The sequence below is a fragment of the Cyprinus carpio genome, chromosome B10, assembly GCF_018340385.1.
Source record: "Cyprinus carpio isolate SPL01 chromosome B10, ASM1834038v1, whole genome shotgun sequence".
In the NCBI taxonomy this organism is placed as follows: Eukaryota; Metazoa; Chordata; class Actinopteri; order Cypriniformes; family Cyprinidae; genus Cyprinus; species Cyprinus carpio.
In genome coordinates this window covers 16,271,791-16,293,320 of record NC_056606.1, presented here as the reverse complement: position 1 = coordinate 16,293,320, position 21,530 = coordinate 16,271,791, and the positions used below count along the sequence as shown (strand labels likewise).

The 21,530-nt window shown below is 36.0% G+C and overlaps 2 protein-coding genes across 9 annotated transcripts in view; both read right to left on the bottom strand.

The window, feature by feature from the left end:
• The window catches only part of LOC109097737 (protein furry homolog), a 60,729-nt gene extending 47,564 nt beyond the window's left edge, over positions 1 to 13,165 (bottom strand). For 3 of the 7 annotated variants that reach the window (XM_042732853.1, XM_042732852.1, XM_042732851.1), the window contains exon 1: positions 7,592 to 8,670. In XM_042732853.1, coding sequence (XP_042588787.1) covers positions 7,592 to 7,784 — 193 coding nt within the window. In that variant the 5' untranslated portion in view covers positions 7,785 to 8,670. Of the gene's footprint in view, positions 1 to 80; positions 663 to 7,591; positions 8,671 to 13,009 lie in introns of those variants that run through there. The other 4 variants (XM_042732856.1, XM_042732850.1, XM_042732857.1 and 1 more) reach the window with 4 other exon arrangements.
• A 972-nt stretch (positions 13,166 to 14,137) lies between these two features.
• Positions 14,138 to 21,530, bottom strand: part of rxfp2a (relaxin family peptide receptor 2a) — a 41,578-nt gene continuing 34,185 nt past the window's right edge. For both annotated transcript variants that reach the window (XM_042732859.1, XM_042732858.1), the window contains exons 16-18: positions 16,663 to 17,073; positions 15,719 to 15,937; positions 14,138 to 15,290 (exon numbers count right to left, since the gene is read on the bottom strand). In XM_042732859.1, coding sequence (XP_042588793.1) covers positions 15,025 to 15,290; positions 15,719 to 15,937; positions 16,663 to 17,073 — 896 coding nt within the window. In that variant the 3' untranslated portion in view covers positions 14,138 to 15,024. The remainder of the gene's footprint in view (positions 15,291 to 15,718; positions 15,938 to 16,662; positions 17,074 to 21,530) is intronic.

Below are 21,530 nucleotides of genomic sequence, written 5' to 3'. Positions count from 1 at the left end.
AAACAACGCAGCACATAAATGCAGCGGCATCTTACGTGGAGGTAGAATATTGCGTGCATGTGTGCAGAGTTCGTACTCACTGCTGCCCCAGGATTTCAGCAGAGACCTGATGCTGATCTCAAAAAAGCCTGAGTCCTGCTGGCTGGCCATGGCTGGGTAGCAGGCTCAGTCTCTGTAGCGACACAGAGATGAGGATCCAGGCAGAGAGAGTTGGTGGAGTGATGCAAAGAGACAGAGGGGCTGCTTTACAGTGCCATACGCTGCAGCACTGTCTTTCGCTACGTGTCCTGTGTCAGCTCTGAGCACCAACTGCTCTCTCTCCTCTACATCTCTCTTTCCCGCCCCCTCCCTGCCTCACTCTGCATTAAGAGGATTGGCTCTCAGAGAGAGACTGAAAGAGAGAACGAGTGAGCTGCTGTTGGTATTGTCCAGTCTCTCTGAGAAGGACATCAAGAAAAAGGGAGGGGTAGGGGTTTGTTTGTTTACTGCAGTACTGCCCTGACCAGGGCTGTGTTTCCCAAAAGCATCGTAAGCCTAAGTACATCGTAGACCCTTTACCACCAATGGATCTATGATCAACTTACGCAGATTGGTACTTAAAAACTGTACCTCAATATTCTCGTTTGCCATCCTGACAATGCGCAGAATTTTCAGGACAATTTTCAGCAGAATGATGCTGCACAGATTGCAAGTTGAGATCACAAATCAAATCATTTTTAATGGCATTTGTATATTAAAGGAATGGTTTACCTAAAAAGGAAAATTTGCTGAAAATATACTCTCAGGCCATCCAATATGAAGATGAGTTTGTTTCTTCATGAGGACTGGAGAAATTTAGCATTACATCACTTGCTCACTGTTCAATCCTCTGCAGTGAATGGGTGCCGACATAATGAGAGTCCAAAGAGATAAAATATACTTTTTATTTTTTGGTTTGAAGATAAAAGCATCACAATGATGGATTTGTTTCTTATGCACAGCTATTCACTAAAGATAATGGTAATTGATGGACTAAATTTGTGTGGATTACTTTTGGATTATTGTGATGTTTTTATCAGCTGTTTGGACTCTCGTTCTGACGGCACCCATTCACTGCAGAGGATCAATTGGCAGGCATGCAAGTAATGTAATGCTAAATTTCTCCTAATCTGTTCTGAACACCGAAACTCATCTACATCTTGGATGGTCTAATGGTAGGGTGGCCATATGCACCGTTCATATGGGACACGTCCTGGCCAGGATTTTAATATTGCCTAAAACATCCAAAGCAGTTTGACCAATAACATGTAGGTATTGTACATAATCGACCAATCATGGGGCTGTTTGTAAGAAGGTGAGATCTACAGGCAATGATCAAAGCCATGCAAATATGCGCTAGTGTTTGTTCGTTCGTTTGACTTGAAGCGTCGCTCGCTGAGCACCAATCAAAAACGATCGACCTGCACAGTGCAAACAGTCTAAACCTGGATAGGCCTATTTAAGGCAATATTCAAATCCTGGCCGGGACGTGTCACGTATGAACGGCGCATATGGCCACCCTATCTGAGGGTGAGTAAATTTTCATATTTGGGTGAACTATTCCTTTAAAATTAGGTACTTTAATATTATATGCACAATTACATTTTATAATGCAGCAGGTGGAGGGCAGGTGATCTTGTGTGTTCACTGTGGATGTGAAGATGACATGTCAGTGTGTGGGAATGGGATTTCATCGTCACACCATCTGCTGGCTGACATGCAGCACTGCAGCCAAACACTAGATCATACATGGCATGATGTGCTCTTGAACACACGTACAGTAAAACAGAAAGTGTGTAGGTTTCTAAAGCAAAAATCTGATTCAGTAGTTCACTGCTGACTTGACTCATGCGGAAAGCACAACACTTAACATTATGACATCATTGTCTTCTCTGTCTGTTGGGCTTTTTTTTAATTCCCAAGACAGTGATGTCACCATGGGTAATGTCCCAATAGAAACAAAGGGCAACTGAAAGCTTTGCTTCAAGATATTAAACAAATCAAAACCACAGCCAGTCCAAATTATACACCATAATCTAAGTGATTCACACCTTTTGCAAAAAAAAATAAGAAAGAAATAAGGGAGCAAAGAGGGAGGAGACTATAGCTGATCCATGCAAACCTGTAAGGCTGGTCTAATCATTTTGTCCCATTCTGTGTAGTAACAACAAATGTATGGCCAGTATGCAACATGCCTTAAATTTTTTTTTTTTTTTTTTTTTTGGAACCAGAGCATTTTATTTAAATATTATTTAACTAGAGCAATTTATTTAAATATTGTTTGTTCTTTTCACAAAGTAAACATTTTTTTTAATGTTTGTCTCTTATGCTCACCTGTATTTATTTGATCAAAAATAAAATTTAAACCAGGGCTCTGAACCGGTTCAAGGAACAAACAAAATTTTGACAGGAACAGAACCAGAAACAAAATCAACAGAATCAAAAATTTGAAATGGCCATTAACCGGTTAATAACGTTATTTTATGGTTCCATTTAATATTTGAAATTTACAGTCAACCAATCACGAATTCCAGTAGTACTATGCAAATGTGACGCTGAAGCCAAGGAGTGAAATGTCCGCTCAGCTGTGAACTCATGATAGGTAAGTCGCAGTGGCAATGCACCGCCCTTACGAGTTTATCTGAGGATAGTGTAAGATTAATTCAACAGATCACACGCACCTGCAGCGCTTCTGTGAATGGAGAAAGCAGAAAAACTATAGGCTTACATAAAAAGGAATATAGGCATATACACTAAATAAATTTCACTTAAATCATATTGACAGATTAACGAAACAAAAGAAAAAATGTGCTAAATTACGGTTCATTGTGACACGTTCCAAAGTTTTCGGAAAGGAAACAGAACAGCAGAGAGTAGTTTTCTTTATTTTGCAAAAGCTTTACAGTTTTAATCATTTTACAAAAGCTTGACAGCTTTGAATAATGTCTTGGTTCTGTATAACCAACCAGCGTTGGTAAGACCATCGCGCCGATGCCTTATGTGCTCAAACAACATAATTTTGCTATATTGAAGCCTGTTCATTATCAAAACAAAATACAGTTAAAGAAACAAATAAAAAGTTACACTGCTCCATTGTACAAAATTTGATGCGTTCAGTGTGACCGTGCCTCACTGTGCTGATAAAGCCAATGTGATGTTTCCTTTTCTTTTTGAGTAAAGAAAACTGTTTTTTTTTTTTTTTTTTTTTTTTTTTCAAGCCCTGATTTAAACAGTAATATTGTTAAATATTATTACAATTTAAAATAACCGTTTTCCATTTTATTATTTCAAAATGTAATTTGTTCCTGTGATGGCATAACATCTTATTTACAATACATACTTTTAGAATGGAACAAACTAAGCATTTTATGCATTAATGGTCGATATACATCAGCAAAGGAATGTGATGCTAATCTCTCAGATGTTCACAGCAGACGGAATATAAAACTTGTGGAAGGATGAAAGTAAATAGTTTCCATGTGAAAGCAGTTGGATTTAATTTTTGTTAACAGCAGTTGGCAAGTTACCAAACATGTTCTCCTCAGCGCTCTTTATCTTTCCAGAAATTCTTGTTCTTTTTTTCTTTTGTTCACTTTTGCCTTGCCAACAAAGACATCCACAGAAAAAAGCAAAAAGGAAATGATTATAACCCTAACTGTAAACATGGGCAACCGTAATATTAATGTTTCCCTTTGCAAACATACAGTATGTTTATGCCAAATGAACAGTTTTGGAAAGAGTGTATAACTGTATGACAACTTGATTGACAGAGCATGTAATTAGTGCAATCTATCATAGTTCTCAGCCAAGCGACTGGAGAAAGATCATTCACATTCAGTCACATCTGAAATAATGTGAAACCGAGAGGAACGGATCTTTATTCTGCAAGATGCGTTACCAAATCATGTAATAAAACACATGAGGGGGATTAAATATGCATATTGTGTAAATCACTTTAACTTGCTTATTATTTCAATATTTTATTACCTTGCTCACTGCATACGACAGATGCAGCTTGATTCATATGTAGAGAGAGAGCCATAAAAATGTCCAGTTTCTGGCAAAGCTCTGGTTAACACTGCCAGCATTTAGATGCAATGAAGTGGTGATATAAATCAGTAAAAATGAATTATGTGTTTGTGCTGAAAAAGTTTGGAAAAGTGCTGTTTGCGGTGGCTTGAATTGACTGTTTAACTGCTACTGTGGAGTTCTCCCAGCTGACACTGAGCTCTCCCAGCTGCCCCGGGCACATCTCCACAGCAGCTGGGGTCACACCCACCACTTCCACCGCACACAAACGCTCTCACGGTTTCGTCTGGTAAGCTGCTTTAAAGAAATCACTTAAAAGTGAAGTTTACTGTCCAACTGAACTGACAAAATAAACGATCACAAAATTCTAAATTTAAGGTGATTTTACAGCCATTCCAACCTGTCTGGTTTCTTTCTTCTGATATTCTGAAGAATGTTTTAAACTGTTTTTGCCCATACAATGAAAGTCAATGGCATTCACAACAACACTTTTCCTGTTTTCTGCTTTAATGGTTTAATGTAACTGTATTAATCAAAAAATAATATCTAATAAACTGAATTATTAAATATAAATATAGTTTATTAAAATGTTAACAAAAGTTCCTTGTGAAAAACTTTTTTTTTTTTTTTTTTTTAGGAATCTGTTGTCTGTTTTAAATTTTATGATTTAATACACATTTATAACCAAAAACGGTGGTAATCAAAAGAATCCATATAACTTAATGTAAAAATTTAGAATAATTTAATTAATCTTTTAAAATGGTTTATTTTTGTGCTGCACAACATAGGTTTGCTGTTTCAATTAAAACAAGAATGAAAAATTGTGATTTTCCTTAAAAATATTCCTTTAAAAAGCTGTTTTATTAATGTTATTATTACTTTGAGAAGTACATTGTACTCTATAATAGTAATTGTCAAGTCTAAACAGAACTTGATATTTAAATAGCCTTTTGTTTTATTTTCAATTTATTATAATTATTTTTTTGCAGTTAAATATTTACAGACACTGGTCTATATCTCAATCTGAGTAAGTTTACATCCCTACTTTTGATTAATTCATGCATATTTTTCCAAATTCTATGACATTCTGCATTATACTGTAAATTTCATTTTTATAACTGGATTCCATGATTCTGTTTGCATTTTTTGCATTGCAGAAATCATAGAGTCCTAACTGAACCAATGACTTTCATTATACGAACAAAATATTCTGTTTAATGGATATTTAAACTTGATAAACATTGTAAAATGTATCTGGCAATCAGATGTGATATTTAATTACCAAGCCAAACAAAGAGTTGCTATAAAAGCCATGCAGGACAATAATGTATGGCCATGCCTGCAGGTACAAGCTAAAAAAGTACAGCTGCTTAAAACAGTTTGTGTTATTAATGAAGAGCAATTAAATGCTGAGTCAGGTGATTGTTTTGCTGCATAACTTAGGCATCAATTGATGACATTCCTAGCAAACTGCTAATGATATTATTCTTCGCTATGAGAGCTTCAAAGCAGTCATGCATGGAAAATCTTAACAAGAAACCCCCAGAATTCCAAGCATTCAGAGCGTCAGGCGGCCTCTGCCAGCTGTTAGACTCTGGCACAGGGATCACTGACTCATAACTATCCAGCAACTAGGATCCTGTTACCAGGATACTAGTTCCGTGTCAGTGCTGGTGAGCAAACCGCCTTCCAAAACCCATGATCTAATTGGGCTCTTTCCAATAAGAGTCAATGATGGGTCAAGATGCTAAAATTAAATAAGGAAAACTGAGAGACACTGTTACACATGAACATTCTTCTTAACAAATCCTTGGCTTTGGAACAACGTGAGGGTGAGTAAATTAAATCTACATAATTCAGACTACTGAAGAAATCTTCCTCTTTGTGTTCTGCTGGTTTCTCCTCTGATAAAAGGTCTTTTCAGTCAAGTAAGACTTCTGTGAGGGTTCCTGGCCTTACAGACATCTGACACACCTGTTCAGTACAGCTCTGAAAAAGCAATCGTCCACTCAGCAGAAACCCTTAATATACTCCCTTTTATAGCTTTACAGAGGACAGGACAGGAAAACACAGCCCCAGATAAAACACAAGACATCATACCACAAATCAAACCCTTGAAACGACTAAAATGTTTATTATACCCTGACTTCTAAACCACTATCCACTTTCCCTCTAAAGTCTTCATGGCCAAATTCTCTCTGTTCTCTCTCACCCTCTTTCTTTGTTTTAAATGTATCCCTTAACCTTCATATTCAACTGTTGACATAATAAACTGTATTTTTTCATTGTTCTAAGGCCTTGCTGAGACAGGCAGAATTTTTGATTCAGATCTGTCTATTTTTTGTAGTCAGAACAGGAAAAACTCATCAAACCATCTAATGAAATCCATTTGATTAAACAGGTTAATAATATTAAAATGTTGTGAAGTATATTTCACAACATTACAGATTTTACTGTATTTTTGATCAAATAAATGCAGCCTTGTTGAGACTTTATTTTAAAAAAAAATTATTAAAACAAAAAAAAATTACCAACCCCAAACTTTTGAACGGTGGGTATATGTTACACTTTTTTACCTTAGTGTTTACAATGTTTTAAATACTGCTCTCATGAAGAACACAATCATTGGCAAAATGTTCAATGCTAGCATCTCAAAAATAGTGAATCTACACAGGTCTGCGTCATTACTATGACAACCAATGTGGACATACATGTACAGAAAATCAACTGGAAATGAACAAAATGACAGAAAAAAGATAAGATCTGGCGACATTTAAAAAAAATCTGTATAAATAAAAGTTCACATTAAACATTCTTTATCTTTCGTTCAGTTTTTTATTTTCCTTTTCTCCTATACTGCATACAGACCATCCCATCTGTGGTTCCGGATGAACTGAGATGCTGGTTTAACTAGGGTCTAATTAAAACCCAAAATGATATCTTTCCTCATCCTTATGCTATCTATCATCATCCACATCCACCCTTCCCCCTATTCCACCATCGCTCACGTAGACACAGGTCCCAACTGAAGTCCCTTAAGATCACTAAATGTGTGGCAATAGTCCTTGTGAACCCAAGGGAGCCACTTTTTGTCTCCACAATGAACATTTGAGGGTGTGGGTGACATTTTATGGCTTCTCAAAACCTGACTCTCATAATCTGAAAAGAAAATTAAAAGGTACGATATAACCACAACCAGGCACAAGTTTCAACAAAATTCCCCGCCCGTGCAATGATCTCTAGCTGACGGCTACCAGATTGTCTTAAACACAGTCATTGCATGACATCATAGTGTTGTGTCACAAAGTTTCACACTAAGACAAACTGCAGGCTATCATTTAACTGACTAAGAAAAAATACAAGAAACACAAGTTTGATGTCCTGTGTGTGAGGTATAGATGGGAGTCTACCACTTGGCAGGACATTAAAGACAGATCTAATTAAATTACACATTATGAGTGATGACTCGTGTGTCATACAGTAACACATCAAGATGTTAAAAACAGCAGTGTGTCTGACTACCAAAGCAAAAATTGAGCAGTACCTTCTTTGAAGATGGTGGGTCTTTTTCTCGGCTGGATCTTCCTGAACTTCCCTTTAAAGTCCGCTGGAGCGAACATATGCATGGAGAGACTAGCCATCTGGACCAAAACAATCCCATCCTGGCTCTGGGTTCCACAAGGGTCCAGTTTATCATCCACCACAACTCCGGCACTGCCGACATCCTCCACGGACATATCCGACACGGATGACAAAGAGAGGAACCGCTTTCACCTGCTACTGATCAGCATGGATACGGATCTCCAGAGAAGCTCCTCTAAGTTCTGCCTGTCTCTTCACCAGGTACATGAGCTTTAAAGTGTGAAGTAAATCAGAGGGATGAGTGCGTATGCTCTCTGTCTGCTCTCACAGGTCCAGGCTGTTTAGCCAGTTACAGTAACACGCCTGAATGGGGCAGGTGTTGGATTACTCAAGACAGAAACGCCTCTTTTGTGAGGGAGAGGGTGGAGATTTTGGAAGGAAAGGAGGAGAGGCAAGTTTGGCTGTTTATTTGATGTGAATCAGGTTTAGTGTTTTAGACACCTTGCCATTTGTGAAGACAGAAATCAACCTTTCAAAACAACCCACCTCTGGTTTGTATTAACTAGTTTTATGTTTTGCATCCAAGGTGTTTTCGAAACGGTCGTCAAGGCACTGTGTCCCCCGAGTTCGATTCCCAAGTGCTCACGAAACAAGCATTATGTAAATCAGCAGCCGAATAATACAATCCTTTTGTTTGGAACACCTTTTAATATCATTAAGCTAACAAACACAGCCACACTGTTCACTGACCTGCAAGCGTTGCTGGTTTTACAGAGTAACCTTTTGTAGATCAGCATGAAACAACTACCATATTCTCAGTCTCTCTCTCTGAGTGGCCCTGGCTGAAAGTCCAGAAAAAAGAGGGAAAAATAAACTTTTTCGACTGACCACTTCCTTTGAGAGAACACAAAACAGCCCTTTTCTTCAACAAACAACATTTTGATGCGAATCCAAATAGGGTCAACGTCTCTTCCCAAGGGCCTTCACAGCCATCTCATAGTTGCAGAACTGAAAGCTCTTTACACCATCAAAACAAACAAAAACAAAAAAACACAGGAAACAAAGTCAAACACAGACTGACTGTGTATGAACAGCCTACTAATAATTTCCACGTCATAACTCTAATACAAACACAAACTCTAATACAAAATTTCGAAAAGTGAAAAAAATCTTTTTACACATATATAGACATTAGAATATCATAGAGGTGGGCTATTTTGATTGGCCCTGTCACAATCACAGAGCAACTGGCCTATGTTCTACTATTCTTACATAGAAAGTGTCATTACATTTTCCTTCGTCTGCTGGTTCCATTCAATCAATCTTCAAAATAGAAATTGTTTGGATCGTACAGTTAGTCTGCTCAAAAATGATTGGACTTCCTATCAGGACTCGTTCTACTGTGAGTGAGCAGCAAATGCTGAGGTTAGCTGTCAGGATCATAGAAGACCCTTCATGTCTTGTTTTCTGTTTCTGAGTAGATCCCTCAGGATGCAAAAACATGATGAAAACTCGTCATCCCATCCCTCACAAATGTGTGTCGTCTTTATGTAACACAGATAAAAATACAAAGAACCCTGCAAATACCACTGGCCCACCCCAAAATAGCACACCTAATTGGCGCAGCCTAATTACTGGAGATAACCTAGAACTCCAGACTGCAGCGCACACACATGCGTGATCACCACATCAAGGCAGGGTCTGTGTTTATGTACTCGCTAGTGATCTTCAGATGTCACATTCCTCAGATGCCAGTTAGGACTGGTCTGCCAGAAGAGTGATGCCACATGGACATGCCTTCCACAAAAAAAGCCATTCTGAAACACTGTCAAGTGACTTCAAATAGTGAAATGTCAATATTTACAAATTTGACAAGTTAGTTTAGTCTTGTTTTCTTATTGTTTGGCTGATCCTTTATAGACAGTAACTGACTCGTCTGTCTTCTTTTCATCTCAAGAGCACTTTGAAATGCTCTTCTGTTGATTTGATCTCTCTCAACAATTTACACAACATTTTATGCATTAGCAATGCCATGTTTTAAAAGCTCTTTAGTTCAAAGTTGCCCTGAAAGCAAAGCAGAACTGTGATTTAGAAACTGTGAAAATGGCATGAAAGCTTGGTGAAAGATCTAAAGATTTGTTTGTATTTGATTTTCTTTTTTAATGTGGTGTTATACATTTAATGGTGAAAACTTGAAAAAAGGGCAATTTTCTGATTTCTTATATTTTGATATAAAGTGGCAACAACTGTGAGAAAAAAGGAGAAAAAAAACTGAAAAAAGTCAGTTTTAATTACAAATAAATTCTCTCAAAAACTGATTCAAATAAAGTGTGAGGCTGCCCTCTAGTGTTCTGTAGAGGTACAGTTCATGGGTTTATACCAATATTATTTATTTATTTATTTTTGAGAAAATAAAATATGATATTAAAATAACTTCAACCAGAACTAATTTTAAGAAGCTAAAGTTCAGTTCAATTTTCAGTTTCGCATGGTTCCTCAGACTTCATTGAAATGCTGATGTCCTGCTCAAGAAACACATCACTTTTTTTTTTTTTTTTATTTACATCAAATTTAATGGCTTAAACCATAAAGTATGTAAAAGCATTAAAATGATTATGGTAACACATTACAACTTCACAATTTACAATAAGATTTAAATTGTCAACATTAAATATCTCATTAGATAACAAACTCACAATGAGCAACTTTTTTTTCAGCATTAATTAATCTTTGTTAATGTTAATAAAAATATAATTGCACATTTTCAATACACATTACATTAATGTAAAGAAATACAAAGAGATACAAAAAAATATTAGTACATTTTTAAAGTAATATACACATTACTTTCATTAATGTAACTAGAAAACAAAAAAAAACCAAAAACATCAAAAAAACATAAACCACACAACACTAGGGTTGCAACTGTGCATCACTCTCATTGCATATTAGCCTGAGAAACATCACAAAAAGATAAACTATTCAAGATGAGGGATGTAAAGATAGATGGAGACAGAGATAAAAAAAACAATGCAGTATTGCTATGGCTATGTTCCTTTTTTGCAGCTCTTACTCCCCAGTTAATAATTCATGACTTGAGCTTTGAAAAACAGCCAGACTGAGAAGAGAGACACAGTTCACAAAATTGATACAGCAACTGAACAATGGACAGCTCTTTTCTAAAAATTGGTCACCATAGCACTTTGGCTTGACTTTAATGAACACATCTCACTTATGTTTCTAAAAACTACTTGCCAGAAGCTATTATATAAAATCCTGTATGCAGCCACTAACCTACAGACAATAACCAAGACCATCTCTCTACGATTACATAATGTCTAAGTGGGCTGTGCATCACACATTCAGTCAAATCTCTCAGTAACTGTGAAATGTGTGTTCTTCTGAAGCACTACAGAAAGAATGTAAAACAATTAGATATGCATTTCCTGAAGGACATCACAATTATGTATGTGAACAAACTGGTGTCATAACTCTTGTTTAGATTTTAAATAACAACATTCTAACAATCTATTAACCCAACAGGAAATTTGAAGTTCATAGAAAAAAGATACAAAGCACATCTAAGCCCAAAATGATCTACAATCTTCAGGTATTGCAAATTCTGATCCAGAAAGCATTTCTTTGTCATGAGAACCTAAAAACATCAAGACAATGCAGATGTGTTTTTACAGATTTATAAATCAAACTATCATACTCGCTAAAATGCATAGGCCTAATTTAATATACAATTATATGATTGTACTGTAAAAATAAAACTGAAATTCTTTTCACTAATTGTAAAGCAGGATATTAGCCGCATGACTAAAGTATAACATCAAACCATCTACCATAAATGCACCCACACACTTACAAACAAACCCACAGCAGAGTGCCACCTAAAGGGACTATTTGACAGACCTGTGCAAGCTTTTCTTCACATTGTACCAGCATATATTACAATACAGGTTATCCGAATGATTGGCAAAACATTTCAAGCAAAATGAAATGCATTCACAAATGGTTTCAGCAACTGAATGTAAATATTTACACACCCTCAAGTAAGCACACATGGTTCACAGCAATGCCGGCTGCCTGCCTTTGTCTGAACCACACGTAATGAATAAAGCACAGATGCAAAAGCTGTTTGTGCCCACAATCCTTACTAGCAACCTGGTACAGTAACAAAAACAGGAGCTCCAAAAGTCTGAGAGTGAAAAAAACTTCTACCTTGCCTTTTTTTCGATTTAATATTATATGAAACACAGATAGATTTAATATTAATGAAAATGATAACAAACATGGTCTCTCACAGATATGTTTATTTAATAAGTGACAAAATGGTTCACAGTTATATATATATATATATATATATATATATATATATATATATATATATATATATATAAAGAAAACATTTTTCTTTGTTTTTGTTTTTTCTTAATTTTCTTTGTTTGTTTTTCACGTAAATAAAACAGATTTGCATCTAAAGTCTTTGTTAATGAAATTTACATTTACATGTACTACTCCATGGTGAAAGCACATAAATAACTGACGGAATATGATTATTCATGATAGTAACAGATGTCATCTACATTACAGTATCCATGTCACATATATTGAACGTCAATAAAATTACCTGCACAAATGAAACAATGCTAATGCGATCGCTACTGCAAAACTCCAGGGTGCTCCACAGATTTGACATATTTCTACTTAATAATTAGTAATTAAAAAATGAAAGAAAAAAAAATCTGTCACGACTTACCTTGTTTAGACAAAGGAGTAGGAGGAGATTGCTGCCATGCAGCATACAAAATCTCTATGTAAAATTTCCTGAAGGTAAAATATAATATCGGTGATGCTTGATCGTGATGATCTGTGTCATGAGTAGATGTGTGTCAAAAGCGAGTAAAAGTAAACCACATTTTAAAAATATTTACGTCACGCGCGGAATTTCAGTGTATCTTTGACAAAAGCTGCACACGCCGTGCTGCCCACAAATGCCGTCTAGATAGGCAGCACACTCGGTTTTGAGCACAGCCAGCCACATTGTTGTCATAATCACCGCAGACATCTATCTCCATTACAGCTAACGTTACATGTAAATTACATTTATTCCGCTTCGTGAACCCAGAACGCCGATGCCAATCATTTAGAGAACACAAGATATTTGTAATCATTCAAGTGACAATTTGAAGCCAAATCTGTTGTGTTGTGTTTTTTATCAACAACAGACAAACAAACACAATCTGTGCTGGTGGTCTGGCCTTCCTCACGGCTTCTTCGTCAATTTTAGGCGGTTTCACAAATGAAAGCGCACTGTAATGAAAACACGATTACATTTCACACCGTAAAGGCATCGAGCAAAAAACAGAAATACCTTGTGTGTTCGTGTACAGCAGATTATATGTTCATATCTCTATCCAAGCGTCGTCGCTCAATTCTGCTATTTTCACTTCATTGGTCTCGCGTCTCCTCGCATCGACTGACAGAAAAAGACGGCCGCTGAGGATGGCGCAGCTCCGCCCTTGGCGACCAATCAGAGCGCAGATATTTTCCAAAGGAGAGAAATGGAGATCGCTGATTGGCTCAGAAGCAAGTCCGTCTGTTTCCTTCCATCCTTTAGGTTCTGGAGCGCCTGGATGGATGCTGCTGGATACTGACAGGTGCACAGTGGCAAACAACCCACACAAAAAGCATCAAATGTAGTATTTTAATGGAGTCTACCGGCAAATTGGTGTTTCTCCTCAAGTCGCTCCCAATGCATTTTGAAAACATGTTGTGATTTAATTGCATAGTACAAATGGTACAAAACTGATAATCAGATTGTTCACAGCACCGACTTTACATAAGCAAAACTGTAAACACTACCAGTCAAAAGTTCGGAACATTTTTTTTTATAAGTCTCACAATGCTGCATATATTTGATCAAAAATTCAAAACTGTGATAAATGAGTATGATTAATTTTCAATATGCTGTTTTGTATCTGTTATCAATTAGGCTGCTATTGTTTCTCAATTAATAATAATGTTTATTATTATTATTATTATTATTATGATTATTTTCAATACCGAAAACAGTTTTTGCTGCTTAACTGGATCATGTGCAATTTGTAATAAGCATTGTGGAGCATTAGAGACTCCTTTCAAAAACATTTTGAAAAACTATTGACCAGTAGTCTAAGCTGTGTGTGTGATATACGTTATGAAAAATTGCACAAACATAAGAATTTGAGATAGATCACTCATTCATGATAAATTCTAAACAATCAACAGGCTTTTTTTTACTAAGAGTTTAAAAACTCTCTGTCATACAATGACTAAAGTACATTGGAAAAAAATGATTAATTTAAGGTAAATGGTTGCAATCAATCTATTTTAGCTACATTTAAATAAACAAATTTAGTTGACTAACTTTTAACTTTTTTTTTTTTTTTAAAGTAGCTAAAATAAATTCTCTGCAACCACTTACCTTAAAAAAAAATTATATAATTTTTTTCATTGTACAAGGATATCCTTGCTTGCTAGTGTCACTGGTTGATGAACTTCTTCAGATTGTCAATTATATATTGCTTGTTAAATTCCATGAGCATTCAACCTATTAACATATTAACATCTGACTTTGAATATTTGTTCACATATCTCCAAAAATCCAACTTATAAATAGTCTACATGAGTATAAAAATAAAATGCTTTCGCATCATTGTAAAAAGATTTTTTTTTTTTTATTTATTTAAAAAAAAGAACAAAAAAATGGCTGAATGATATGCACCACTTTATCTTGATTGCATGCTTCTGTTCAGTCAGGAATGATTAACTTTGTTGACCAAAACAACTTTGAGGCATTCCCTTTAATGTGTATTTTCTGTGAAATGGCAGAGCAAATATTAAAAAAAGCCTTTGCTGTATATTACAAATAACTTTTCAAATTCAACTTCAAAACCACATATCGAAACATTTCCATTAAAAAAATGTCCTTCATGTAAATAATGCTTTAAATTGTCTTTGATCCCTCTAAGATGTGCTCTGAGGTAAATACTGACAGTCTTGTGCATTGCGTTCATTGATTTTCTTCTTTAAAAGTTTTTGAGACACACAACAAGCCCAGCTCAGGGGCTGTGAGCCAGACATGGCGTTTAGGGAGGAAATGGACGCTCGAGGGGTCCGAGGCTCTCGTCTAGCTAAAGTGATCAAAAATACTTCTCCTAATGGAGAAAACAGTGAGGCTAGAGTCATGTGTCTAAAAAGAGCACTCCATACTGGAACCCAAACGGCAAGAATCACAGTTCCGTCCTTTCACTTAAATTGTTCCAGAAAAGACCGTCATTCTCCTGTCTGAACATAGATAATGATTATGATAGGCTACAGTATGATACCATTTACTCACTGACTCTTTCACCCATATTGGTTATCCATGTCTGCCAAAGACAGTCGTGGCAAGGACATTTTTGCAGGGTATTCTGCATTGCGAAAGGGCTCCATGTAGATGGTGGAGCTGGTGAGACTCTTACGGTATTTCTTTGACACTGAGCGCTGCTGCCAGTGGCAAAGGAGAAGCTCCACCTGCTCTCTGAAGAAGCTGGTGGTCAGGGTGTAGAGGATGGGGTTAAGAGCGCTGTTGATTGGAAGAATGAAAATCACCACCCAGGAGTTTATTGTACCTGCAGAGATAACAATAGGGCATTCGTGTTAACAACAGAAGAGCTGATTGTACTGATAATCTTAAATTCTGTAATACACTGAGCCAGAGATAACTAGGTCATTTTCAAAAGAAAAGTATTTTTCCATATGTGCATACAAATATATACAGTATATATATATATATATATATATATATATATATATATATATAAAATGTGGAATTATTTTTATAATTTTTTTTTTTTTTTGCGCCAGTTGAAATAAATTCAAAATGTTACATGGCTAACTACAATGGTTTTTCACCACAACAGAGGTCAAAATGCAAGTGTATTGAAATATTGATCAAGAATCTTGCCTCTGTTTTAACTACAGCATGTAAAAAAAAAAAAAAATAAACGAAAATAATAAAAAAATAATAATTCCACCAGAGGATATACAGGTAACATACCTGGAATCTCAACTTTTAGCAGAGAAAGTGTTTTGACCAAAAATATGGGTATCCAGCAGAGGGCATCAGAGAACACAATAAAGAAAAAGCGGTTGGCCACAGCCACATCTTTGTGTAGCCGACTGCGCACATCTGTGGCATTGATGCCGGTTTTATAAATGGAACAGAACATGCTGGAGTAGGAAATGACAATCACCAAAAACGCCACCAGATTAAGACCTGTAAATACAAAATAATCAAAAATTTCAGGATGTGCATGAGGACTGACATTGGAAAGTGATGATTTGAATTGTGGATACTCAATTTAGGGTGATCCCTGTGTACCCGAGAATTTACGGTTTCATGAACTAAAAGTTTAAAAGAATGGCTTATTTGAATCTTTTGTAATATTATAAATGTTTTACTGTCACTTTTTAACAATTTAATGCATCCTTGCTGAATAAAAGTATTAATTTCTTACAAAAACAAGACAAAACAAAAAATCCTTACTTGCCCCAAACTTTTGAATTGCGATGTATCACAGTAAATCCACAAAGATATTAAGCAGCACAACTGACAGCAACATTGATAACAATAAGAAATTTTTCTGGAGTACCAAATCAGCATATTAGAATGATTTCTGAAGGATCATGTGACTCTAAAGTATGGCAGTAATAACAGCTGAAAATACATCTTGCCGTCAAAGGAAAGAATTACATTTTAAAACATATTCAATTTGAAAACAGTTATTTTAAATTCTTGATGTTTCAAAATGATATTTTCATAAAACAAATTCAGCCTTGGTGAGCATAATAGACTTCAAAAACAACAACAACAACAACAAAAATCGTAATTCTGCAAAAAACTTTTGACTGGTAGTATATATTACATTCATAGAATAATTAAAACTACTAAATACACGAAAAACACATTAGTAAACATCAAATCTGTGAAATGATTCAAACCTAGAAATATCCCTGTGGAGTATCCTTTGGCTGTTGGTTTCTCCAGCCTATCAGAGTGCAGAGGAAAACAAACTCCATTTCGCCCATAATAGTTCCCAAACAGGTCTTCATTTAGCAAGGGAACAGCTGCTATGACAAATCCCAGAATCCAGATGAAGGCCAGAACCAACACTGTCTGCACTTTCCCAGGCCGCAGATGGCTAAACGGGAAAACGATGACTAGGAACTTCTCTAGTGTCAAGTAGGTGAGGAGGAGAACAGATACTTCAGAGGAGAGCATGGCAAGAAAGCCAATCGTTCGGCATTCGACGCTATCCATCCAGATTAGAGCATTCCGGTTATATTCGCCCCGAAACTTCACATCAAATATCCCCAGGAAGAAAAGATAGACTCCCATCAGACAGTCAGCAACTGAAAAACATTCAAGCGAAAGAATCAAAACAATGACAACGATCCCCAAGCATGTGATAGAGTGCTTAGCACAAATGAAAAAAACTGTAGGCTTCTACACATAAACGTAACGTGACAACGGTTTAAATATGTGCCAGCCACAGGAAGATGACTTGGTTTGTTCCTCATCCAAGTTCTTCAATCCTCAGTTCATAATTTTGCAATGAAATTCAGCATCTGTACTGATTGTGAAATTGCTATGTCTGGTATCATCAAGTCACTACATGTTGTTTTTTGTTAGACTCAACAGTCACAGACTAATTAATTGATTTTAAACAGTAGTGACTAGCCCCTGCTGTATAAATTTGTGCAATGGATATTAACCTTGACAGCACAAATTTTATTCCTCATTACCAATACAAAAACAAACTCACAGTGTGACCAGACGTGGCGTGAAGCTCCTTGCCAGTTTATTTTATGCCTTTCTATTCTGAGGTGTGAAATATTTGATAACTGCTTATTTTCTGGTTCGCCCACAATCAGACAATAAATTTAGGAAAACTGCAGCTGTCACAAAAGCCTATGAGAACAGAGAACATGTTTCATGTGAATAATATATAAACGCATCCTTGTTCATTATAGTTTGAAAGAGTACATCATGAATCAGAGCCAGACAATGGTAACAGCATCTGTGGTAGCAGGTGATCTTTGATTCTGACAGCTTAGCAAAGGTGAGCACAGGGAGACTATTGATGTCAGCAAGCAGTCAAAGGTAAAGGCCAAGCTCCTGTTCACACTGAACACACTGAAGCGGCTGAGATTAACAGAACAAGCACAGACAGAGACTGTGAATGTGACACCAGCTAATAACAACCCTCTGTGATCACAATGACCTTCCCCTGACACATCTTAGGAAGAGAGTAGTATCATGCAGCTCAACAGGACAATCATTTGATTATTTTGTCTGCATGCTTACAATTTAATTATATTCAGTAAATCAATAATTTATATGTATAATAAAAAGTTACGTAAATCAAAATACTATAAAATCTAATTCATTGCACTCCTACACACACACATACACTTTTTAATTTAATGAATTATATGCAAAAAAATCTATATATTTAATATAAAATAATCAATTACATAAATTAAAATTTATCTTATATATTTAGCAATATGCTGTAATACAATAAATTAAAACCATCTTTAGCTAACATTAAGTCAGAATTCTTACCTAGTAAAGTAAAAAGATTTATTATAGATTTAATTACACATTTATTAATTTATTACATTGTTTTATTACTAAGAATAATATACAAATTATAAAAATAAAGTATCAAAATAATAAACCCAATAACCTATCCGTGTCCTTATCTTGATGTTTGAAAAAACTACATCTGCCACCGATTTACTTAAGTATTAGTAGATGTGCTTATTCTAACATCAGGAAGTGATCGGACTGTGGAACAGTCTGTAACTTTACCCTTTAAATAAGTTCCAAAATGCATAAAACATTCAAAAAATAAGCTAGCTTATGAAGACAAACGAAGTGTCACTTTCTTAATAGGATTACAGATGCATGCATAAATGCTGAGGAACAAACATGCACAAGTACACAAAAGCAAACCATATCATAATAGGCTTAACTGTCAACTTCCACTATTCAGATAAATTCCTTTACCTATTGTTGCCCTTGGATTTTCCACTAATACCCTCATTCATGAAGGCTGCATATCTGGGCATAGTTGCTCTCCAAGAATTATTTTCTTTCTTTCTATCTTTTTTGCTATTGCAGAATGTCAAGCCAAACTTTTCTGGAGTTATTCCAAGTCTGGCCATGTGGACTTTTATGATACTGCTACAGACAGATGACAGTGTGAGTGCTTGTATTTGTGTTGGTTGCAACAAGTTACGAATAATAATAATAATAATAATTATTATTATCTATATATTAGATTGTTAAATATAGTTGAATTATAACTCAATAATAATACAATAATAACTAATTCCGTTATTAATTAGTCTGGTCTTATTTAAATAAGTTATATTTAAAAAATAATATAAAGTTTATAATAATAATAATAATAATAAATTGTTCTTTTTAATTAAATATATGAAGTTTACAGAATAAAAACCAGACTGATCTGTAATGAAGTTACTGGATTATTATTATTATTATTTCTGTCATGACAGTTCTCAGAGGGATTGGTATGGTAATGTACATGACAATGTTAAAGTATTTGGTCTTGGCGGAATAGATCTGCTACGCTTCTGCTGCGGCAGAGCAAGTACCGAGACTTGCTACTGCCAATACATTCACAACATCCTGCTGTGAGCATGTAGGAAATACTGCTGCTGCACATATAACACATATGAATAATCCCTATAGCATACATGAATCACCTTGTAGCAGATCTATACATGTGGAGCTGGGGATGGTGGAGGGTTTCTGAAGTGTGCTGCAGACTGCTACAGCAAACAAAAGCCAGGTATTTGAATACTGAGCAATGAGCTCATTGGCTACTGATACAGGAAAAAACCTGTATGTTTTCACTGATACACTCAGGAAGTAATCTGTTATTTGTCAGAGTAATATCCATACGGTTGTAGTAGCTATCTAAAGGTAACAGTATACTTATTGTGGCTGTTTTTTTTTTTTTTTTTTTTTTTTTTTTTTTTTTTTTTTTTTTAGCATCATGTAATCTGTTAAAGGGTTAGTTCACCCAAATGTTATATCATTAATGCACCCTGTCGTTCCAAAACCCGTAAGACCTCCGTTCATCTTTCGGAACACAGTATAAGATATTTTAGATTTAGTCGAGAGCTTTCAGTCCCTCCATTGAGATGTATGTACGGTATACTGTCCACGTCCAGAAAGGCTACATCATCAAAGTAGTCCATGTGACATCAGAGGGTCCGTTAGAATTTTTTGAAGCGCGAAAATACATTTTGGTCCAAAAATAGCAAAAAACTACGACTTTATTCAGCGTTCTGCTTCTCTTCCGTGGTCTGTTATGAGGCGCGTTCACAATACTGCAGTTTAGTGATATCCGGTTCGCGAACGAATCACTCAATGTAACCGGATCTTCTTGAACCATTCACCAAATCGAACTGAATCGTTTGAAACGGTTCGCGTCTCCAATAAGCATTAATCCACAAATGACCTTAAGCTTTTTTTTAATGGTTGTTAACTTTTTTAATGTGGCTGAGTTCAAATAAACCAATATCCCGGAGTAATCCATTTACTCAAACAGTACACTGACTGAACTGCTGTGAAGAGAGAACTGAAGATGCCGAGCCAGATAACGAACGAAACATTGACTCGTTCTCGAGTCAAGAACACCAGTTGCATAGGTTTTCGGATCACCGGTATGATGGGAAGTGGGGGTTCTTTCAGATTCGATTCAATAAAACTGGTTGAAGAAAACGGTTCACCAGTTCTTTTGCGCTCAACGTAATGACTTCATTGGCTATGACAGCCCTTGATTCAAGCTGTTTACCCGCGTATAACATTAGCACAGAATCAGTTCATCAATCATCAAAAGAACCAGTTTATTTCAGACGCGCTGTGTGTCACTGAATCACGCATGCGCTATCATCAGCCTCGGTTCTTCGAATCTGACGCGTCAGACAGAAAAGGTTCTTGACTCGAGAACGAGTCAATAATTCGTCGTTATCTGGCTCGGCTCGATGTTCATACTTCAGTTTCTCTCTTCACAGCAGTTCACTCAGTGTACTGTTTGAGTAAATGGATTACTCCGGGATATTGGTTTTATTTGAACTCAGAGGGAGTGTCAGCCACATTAAAAAAAGTTAACAGCTTAATCATTTGTGGATTAATGCTTATTGGAGACGCGAACCGTTTTCAAACGATGTTCGTTTGGTGAACTGGTTCAAGAATATCCGGTTTACAACGAGTGATTCGTTCGCGAACCGGAATCACTAAACTGCAGTATTGTGAACGCACTCATAACAGACACGGAAGAGAAGAGAACGCTGAATAAAGTCGTAGTTTTTGCTATTTTTGGACCCAAAATGTATTTTCGATGCTTCAAAAAATTCTAAAACGGACCCTCTGATGTCACATGGACTACTTTGATGACAAATCTAAAACCTTTCTGGACGTGGACAGTATACCGTACATACACTCTCAATTTAAGAACTAAAAGACTCTCGGACTAAATCTAAAATATCTTAAACTGTGTTCCGAAGATGAACGGAGGTCTTACGGGTTTGGAACGACATGAGGGTGAGTCATTAATGACATAATTTTAATATTTGGGTGAACTAACCCTTTAAGCAGACATAATGAATATGTTAGATGATTACAGCTTGTGAACATAATGACTACAATATAAGGTTAGTATCTGACAATTTTGTATGTCAATCCGAGGCTGGTGTCATCCAAGGTCCTCATCTTCTTATTTTTATTATTGTTTTTGCATTCAGTGTATTTATTAATCAGAATTATCAAC